Consider the following 8,569-nt stretch of genomic DNA (forward strand, 5'->3'; position numbering starts at 1 on the left):
TTGATGGGGTTGCTATTTCCCTGCGTTCTGCATAGACAACGTAGCCCGTTTGAAAAGGAAAAACTTAAAAAATAGAAAGCTGGCTTCCTGGTTTAATGTAGAGCTGTGCACTTTAAACCAAAATGCTAGGAAACCTACCTAGTCTGGAAAAATAGTTTACTGCCGTATAAGATTACCCTTTGTAAAGCAAGAGCAGCATATTTCTCCTCAATAGAGGAGAATAAGAATAATTCTAGATATCTTTTCAATACAGTTGCTAACCTCACCTAGAGCCATAGCTCTGTTGAACCGTCTGTCCCACCTGCTCTTAGCAGTAATGATTTTATGGGATGCTTTATAGATAACATTGATTCTATAGTAAATAATATCATTGACACCCCTACATATACGACTGGTTTATCTCTGGAAGCAGTATCTAAGGTAACTATAGAATCTGAACTGGGTTTAGACTGTATTCCCTCTGATCTCCTCCTCTATTTTAGATGTGATTAATCTATCCCTGTTACAGGGATATTTACCAAAGGCTTTTAAGGTTGCTGTAATTAAACCTTTAGTTAAGAAAACTGTCTCTTGGCCCAGATGACTCGGTCAATTATGGACCTATATCAAATTTCCTTTCTTATCTAAAATTGTTGAGGAAATAGTTGCCAAACAAGTGTGCGATCACTTACACTATAACAAACCTTTTGAAGAGTTTCAGTCTGGCTTTAGAGCTCATCATAGCACTGAAATAGCTCTGGTGAAAGTCACTAATGATATTGTGATGGCCTCAGATAATGGACTTTTATACGTACTTGTCCTGTTGGATCGCAGTGCTGCGTTTGGTACAGCTGACCATGATATTCTTTTAGAAAGACGTGAATATTTTGTAGGAGTTAGGGAACAGTAATGTACAGTAATGCTTGTTTGAATCTTATTTTTCTGACAGATTTCTGTTTGTTCATAGTATATATCTGTCTATACATTTTGATGAAACTAACCAACATCTGTAAGACATAAAAACCTGGAAGACTCTAAACTTTCTACTCCTGAATGCAGACAAAACAGACATTATAGTCCTTGGACCAGAGTCTTTGGAAAAGAAGCTGATTAGTAAGTTCTTTCATTTGGATGGAATTAAATTGATATAAGATAATAATGTATAAAATCTTGGTTTTAATTTTGATCAGGACCTGTTATTTAAAACCCACATCAATGAGGTTTCTAGAATTTCCTAAGCTTAGCCAAAGGGAGCAAGTAACTGGCAGCTTCCTAGAAATGCAGTGGCATAGAAAGCACAATATTTGCCTTGGGAATGAAGTGGAGTGAAAGTTATAAGTAGCCCCTCAAAAATTACTCCAGTAAAAAGTACTAAAGTACAGTGATCAAGTAACTGTACTTTGCTACTTTCCACCACTGCAGCTATCTAACGGGCCCCAAAGCTTATGCTGGTTAAACCACTCTAGCTTTTCTATGCAGTTTCACTTTCTATTTTCAGATGCTCAATTCAACAATCACCTTTGATGTGCATTCTGTAATGTATCTCTATAATGCAACTCATTTAACTAATGTTATGCCTGGCAGTGGTCTTTGTCTTTTGATGTTTTAACTTAACAGCCAGACATCAGTTGAATTGCAAACAGACTCTGTTTTCCAAATGATTGATTTCATATGGAAAATAACACTGACAGCATACAAATGTGTATTGGTAAGAAATGAAAAAAGGAAATGCCATGTTTTGCTCTATCATATACAATTACTATAAAATACGTTAAAGTTTGCAACTATAGTGCAACAAAGAATGTAAAAAATTTGTGTTGCAAAGCACTTTACAAAATAGTTTACCATTAATCTAAACTTAACTCCTTTTTCAAAATAAATACATCTAATTATATACAATGAGTCAGTCCAGAACAGTGCACATTTCTGTAAGACAGGGGTTTACCACCTAAATAATGAGGCAGCACATCAGAGAAGAATGTACACTGACCGGGGAGTTTTCCAGTAACAAAGTACAAATACTTCATTATGTTACTTAAGTAGAAATTTTGGAAATCTATACTTTATCGGAGTACTTATTTTTTAGACAACTTTTTACTTCTACTCCTTACATGTTTTGCAATTATCTCTACTTTTTACTCTTTACATTTTAAAAATAGACTCGTTAGTTTTTGTTTTGTTTTTTTCATTTGAGCACATTTTTGTTATAGCCTGTTGGTATAAAAAAAAAAAAGATACAATTCGTCAAAATAATTTGTGTCATCCAGACAATTAATATATTTGTGGTTGGACTCTGTGCTCCATCAACTTGTTTTTCACTACAAACCAAAATAACTAGTTTTCAAGATGATGCACAGTTAAATCTGACACTGTTACCATTAGTTATAAAACTAAGAACCATAAGTATAGAGAAGTTATAATGCAGAATTGTAGAAAAATTGTCCTTTAATAGAGTAGTGCAGTAAAGCATCTGCCCTTAAAATTCTTTGCTGCATTACTTTTACTTTTATACTCTAAGTAGTTTTAAAATTTGTACTTGTACACTTTTACTTTTTCAAAAAGCTTAAGTTGATCCTCTTAACTTCTACAAACAGTTATACTTCTAACTGAGTAATAAACATGAATACGTTTGACAGCTCTACAGTGGAGTGTTGAAACAAAATAAAATCAAGATGTAATTACGTTTATATAGATTCCTCCAGCAGGTGGCAGTAATGCAGTTCCGTAGTTGTAGGTTGGTTTAAACCTCGAGCAAGAAGAAGAAGGGGATGGCGAGGGAAATGAAGTGAAATGAAGAAGCTTAACTGTCACTTTATGTTCTTCAATACGTTCAGGATCAGCTTCTGAGAATCAGTGAGTGAAGCTGGTTTTGGAAGATGCCGAACGAATGTCGCTTTTAACCTGCTGGTTAGAAAATAATCTAACCTGTTTTCGCTGTTTTAGAGTTTCGCTGTTACTATCAGCTGATGATATGTCAGGCAACAACTGCAGGCAACGTTACATTCTTTCACTGCTGATAGGATTTTTATTCCATTTCATTTTTTTTTTTTTGACCATCCGTATAAAAAAGAACGACGGCGTAATAGGGGCATTCATAGACGGGGGAAAAATTGGAATTAAAATGTTGAGTTTAAAGTGGCATATTTACAAGAATAAACACCCAAATAACTAGTAAAAGCAAACACATTTAGAGACTTTAGACAGGTTTTATTTGTCATTTTGTTTACTGAAGTGTAAAACAAAAATAAATTTCGTTTGGAAACAGCTCACTGGACAATTTCATCTTTTTAAAAGTGCACCCTTGGGAAAAAAATTCAGATTCTTTTTACTCTTTAAATGTAGAAGGAAACAAGTAGCAAAGCACGAGCATAAATACACACATTTACAAGAAAAACACGCACATTTATGAGATTATAAAGATGCACCCCTAAAACGAGGAGATAATTCCATCGCTAAACTCCCTGTTAAAGATATATTTGTGCCAATGCAGCTACATGTTTAAATCTTGCAAAATTTCAATCATTTCTCCTAAATGTGCTTGTATTTTTTCTTATTAATTTGCTACATTTTCTCTTACATTTCTATATATTAAATTCGTAAATTTTAGTGTTTATTCTCGTAAACATTTAAGTATATAAGAGTATTAACTTTATTTATGGAGTTATTTTATTTCACTTATAGAAATTTGGTTGATTGAATCATTCAGTAAAGTTATTCAAGTGTTTCTGTTTCTTTTATTATATATTACTGCTTAGGAAAAACCCCACATTTGAGGGATAACAACGAAAATGGAAATAATTAGGACATATTTGAATATATATATCCTTTGTATTACTTTAATGTATTTTTTCTTTTAGTTTATGCAAACAAATTTTTTTTTATCAAAAACTAAGATTGATATACTCATAACAAACCTTTTATTTAAATAAAGGTTTCCTTTTGCAAAAAATCAACATGCAGTAAGATTTATTGGAATGTATTTTGACTTTTTGTAATGTTTTTGCATTTCCTTTTGCCTACAGAGTATCATGGGCCGCCACAGCAGCAGTTTTAACTCCTTTGTCTTTCCTGTTGTAATGGGATGTCTTGCTGCGTTGATGCTTAGCAGCGCCTTGATATACTTGTATCTGGAAGGTGTGTATCAGTCAGATGAGAAGCTAGTGAGTACCCATGCTGGCTGTCTCTCTCAACACTTTAAACTGCCATCAATGGAAAACTGTAGCAAATGGCTCCAGTGTTCACAGATCAAATCAGAAGTGCACAAGGTGAAGCTGATTGGCCAGGGAGCTGTAAAGAAGGTGTGTATACTTTTAAATTCTGTCTCTCTTTATTGTTTATAGATATGTTGACAGATAATTTATGTGTCCTTAATAATATTTTCAAGAATACGTGAATTGATGCTACACAAGCACATACAAGGGGCGGTTTATTGCCATTTTATAGCTGTATAGATTCGGTTGATTCATACTCCGTCATTCTACTTTTTTTTAATTGTCAATATGCTAGTTTCCTATTCTGTTTTTCTCTCTTTTGGACCAGAAAGTTTTAGTTCTGTTAATGTTTTTTACTCACTGAAGTGACCAACCCAGGGACACATTCACTTGATGGTGGAACCTGTTTATATTTAGGCTGAAACTGTATCAGAAAGACAGAAGTTGACTCTGGCCAACTAGTTCTGAGCTGGACTTTTTTTTTTTTTTTTAGATGTCTGTTATGTTAAAAAAATGATTTTGCCACATAATCCTCTTCTCCATTGAAAATAGCTGGTTAAGGCCTGTTTTTTTAAACATCGGTTGACCCGCTAACAATCTGCATTTGGCCCCCATCCCACTGGCAAAAAAGCTGGCCTAACCCCTCGCTGACAGCTGTGTATTTGGTGACATCATCCTGCTGCGTTATAGCATTGATGATGTCACCAGTGCGAAAGAAATCAGGAAAGTAAACAATGGAGCACAACAGGTAAGGAAGCCAGGGCGTAGTCAGTGTGCTTCGTTGTTTCGCTCTATTATCTGTCTGAATCCTTCTCTCCAGCGCTGCTCCATCTTTATTAAACGTAAACAGAGTTGTTTCAGGTTGTTAGATTAGAAGCGACTGGCGCAGTGTGTTTAACTCCATATGTTGTGTTCAAGGGAATCATGTATTTTAGCTGGTCGACCCAAGTTTTATGTTCCCACAGCATGCCGCTCAGAGCTGAGGCGATTTTAACATGGGTCGCTTGCCGAGTCATTTGACCCGAGTAGTAGGGGTGTAAATCACATTCATCATGGCGATTCGATTCAGTATCGATTTCCTGACCCAACGATTCGATTATTTTCGATACTCAGAATACACCACGATACGATTCGATTCGATTCAATTAATCGGTAATTTTTATTTTTATTTTTTTTATACCTTACAGGCTAAACAAAGTTTCAAGTTTGAAATAAATCAATGAAAGCTGTAATATCGTTATGCATTTTTTATTTTAGAAACAACAGCAAATAACAGAAGTAGAAAAGTTGCATAAAAAAATACTGCAAAAATCAGTGCAATGAGTGCAATGCAATACCTCGGCTCCAGACGTCCCGCCCCCTCCACAGACGCTCCGCTGCTCCTCTCCCAAATTGTAGCTGACCGCAGACAGTGCCGCAGACAGGAGGCCGGCTTGTTTTGTTTTTATGACCGAAATTGCGGAAAACAACTCGTGAAGTTTGACCCGCTAGAAGAGCGAGGTGCGCAAGAACGCTGAGACCCTTTTCCCACCTGGATCTCCACTCTTTTTGCCCTCATGTCCCTCCGTCGTCGGACTAAACTCGCCCCCACTGCCTCGCCGCCTCGGCCGTATCTAGACCCACAGTGTGTAGCACAGACCACGCTTCAATATTGAGAATAATTTTAAAATGTCTGTGTCAAGCTCACTGCAACACACTGCTGTAAGAGTATAACCAGGAAGCGAGGTAGGAGGGCAAAATAGGTTTAGCGCCACCGCAGCACGGGAGGGAGAATTACGCCCAGGAGCAAATGGATAAAAATAGACCGTACGGGAAAAAAAAAAAACATGAATCGATTCTCTTGCGGACGTGTCGATGCATCGGATCGTCGGCTGTTGGATCGATGCATCGATACAAAACGATCATTATTTACACCCCTACCGAGTAGATACGCTCAATGAGCTGTTCCCACTGCCACTAAAAGCCGATTTTTCCCGGGTTTAAACAGGTTTTTCAGCCAGTGGGAAAGGGTTGCTATAGACCTTTCCTGACATTTGGCCTGCTAAGGTGGAGGTCTAAAAACACTGGTCCATATACAAGTTGGAATCAGTAACACCAATTCGAGGTAAAGTTTTGCTAAATAGGTTAATACGGTTGTGTGATTTTAGACTTAAAGACGAATCCTTTAGGTTGAATCTAAGCATTGAAAATGTCTCCACTTTAATGCTTGATATTAGATATAGGTATTAACTTGTGTCTGGCTGCTGTAAATTAAGGCAGCATCTTTCCTCTCACATGAAAATGTATTTTTTCACATGTAGTATTATTATTTTTATTAATTTAGATTCAACTTTGCAAAGCAGAAAGGGACGTAATACGGACTGAACATTTTAGGCTTCTCCAGATCCAAGATAGTTCGCTATAGAAGATCCTTCCTGCTTACAGCTATCAACACCCATAGCAACTTGTTGAAAAACTGCCCATGAGTTACTACAACATTTAATTTCCCTTTGGGATTAATACTTTATTTTCTTTCTAGTTTCTTCTTAAGAAAAGACACATTTTTAAACTTTATCATAGTTTACCTGCACAAATGTGTTTAGATAAAAATTGTAGAAATTTTGACTGTTTATTATTATTTATTAAGTATGATCATAATGTGTTGATGTTTATCTTTTCTTAGGTTTACCTGGCAGATTGGAAAGGTCATAAGGTTGCTTTATCTGAGCTAGCCTCTCTAGAATACAGAGAAGACTTTCTTCATGGACTTTCAATGTTACAGGCCCTTCAAGACTCACTTGTGGTGCAGCTGGTTGGGTTCTGTCTGGAAAACAACTCAATCATTACTCAGCACCACCCACATGGGTCATTGTTGAATCTGGAAAATGTTCTGGCGCAGCCAAAGTACCAGCATCTAAACACTTGGCACATACGGCTAAGACTGGCCACAGACTACGTCTCCATTCTCCACTACCTGCATAACAGCCCTGCTGGAAGAAGAGTGATGTGTGACTCGAACAGCTTGGAGAAAACCCTTTCCCAGTTCCTGCTGACGAATGACTTCCATGTGGTGATAAATGACCTAGATGCGCTGCCTGAAGTAAATCCATCTGGGGGCATGTTAGTGAAATGCGGCAGCCGAGAGCTCACTGGACACTTTGTAGCCCCAGAGCAGCTTTGGCCTTTCATAGACGATGAGCAGCCATTCTCAGATGATCTAATGCCACCATATGATGAAAAGACAGATATCTGGAAGATTCCAGATGTGACACAGTTCATAATGGGAAGGACTCCAGGAGGAGATCTAGTACATTTTCATCTTTTTCAGATCCATAAGGAATGCAAAAATGTATTGCCTAGGTTACGACCTTCTGCTTTTGATGTTTTGAAGACATATAAATCAGTCTATGGTGCCGTTGTTAGAGAAAACAGAGATATGCTCTAGAAAGACGTTTTATTAATTAAATAAACAGAAAAGACTGCATGAACTTTTGTTTGAAAGACTTGTGGTTGAATGTGATCTGGGTTAGTAATAAGTGTAACTAAGCCTCTTTATTTAGACAACATTTTAAAAGAATGCTGCTCCAGAAAGATCATTTAAGTACACATCAGAGAATCTATTTGGTTTTCTATTAAATGTAATGTTTTTGTATTTCCTGAAACACAGATGAGTAGGAAGTGAGGATTTATTTTTCAAAGAGGAGCTATCACCAAGTGATATATTATTTGCTGCATAATTGAGTTAGCAGAAAAAATATTTATAGTGGAGGAAGGTCAGTCATTTTCAAATTCCATCATTCATCTATATAGACAATTTTATATCCACAGTAACAGAGGTGTCATAAGTATTAATGTTTTTATATACTACTCAACTAGAAGTAGAAGTCCTACCGTTTAAATAACTTTTGTTGAAGTTAGTCAACTTCAGCTTTTTACTCAAGTAAGAGAACCATTTTTTTTAAAAATACTTAAGGAATAGAAATAAAAGTAATGCAGGAAAAAAGGTTATGGACTGATGCTTTACTGCACTAGGCCAGGGTTCCCGCGGCTCCTTAAGAATTCTTAAAAGGCATTGAATTCTTCAAAATAAAACTAAGGCCTTAATTTGTATTAAAATGTCTTAAATCAGTCTTTCGTAGGTCTTAATTTTTAAAACATCATAAATAGGATTATTTTTATTACGATTTATTTTGTAATCTAAATAAAACATTAAAATTGACAATTTTTTTTTTCTTTTTATAAAAAAAAAAAAAAGTGGCTCGCCATTATTGGTTCCGTCCCGATAGTGGAACCAATTAAAGCGTTGTTGCGGCCGGGACGTTTGGGAGATGCGCCGTTAACTTTTTGTCTGGAAAATATGAGCAAGTGTAAATGTAACCAAAATTGTCTCCAGCCAAGAG

At 36.3% G+C, this 8,569-nt stretch overlaps 1 protein-coding gene across 1 annotated transcript; it reads left to right on the forward strand.

The window, feature by feature from the left end:
• Positions 1-2,724: 2,724 nt before the first annotated feature.
• On the forward strand, positions 2,725-8,319 carry pomk (protein-O-mannose kinase). The gene is made up of 3 exons (XM_015396210.1): positions 2,725-2,832; positions 4,002-4,277; positions 6,853-8,319. Exons 2-3 carry the CDS (start codon positions 4,008-4,010, stop codon positions 7,612-7,614), a joined length of 1,032 nt encoding a protein of 343 aa, XP_015251696.1. The 5' UTR covers positions 2,725-2,832; positions 4,002-4,007; the 3' UTR covers positions 7,615-8,319.
• Positions 8,320-8,569: the final 250 nt, after the last annotated feature.

This window comes from Cyprinodon variegatus, unplaced genomic scaffold, assembly GCF_000732505.1.
Source record: "Cyprinodon variegatus isolate N-32 unplaced genomic scaffold, C_variegatus-1.0 Scaffold782, whole genome shotgun sequence".
NCBI lineage: Eukaryota > Metazoa > Chordata > Actinopteri > Cyprinodontiformes > Cyprinodontidae > Cyprinodon > Cyprinodon variegatus.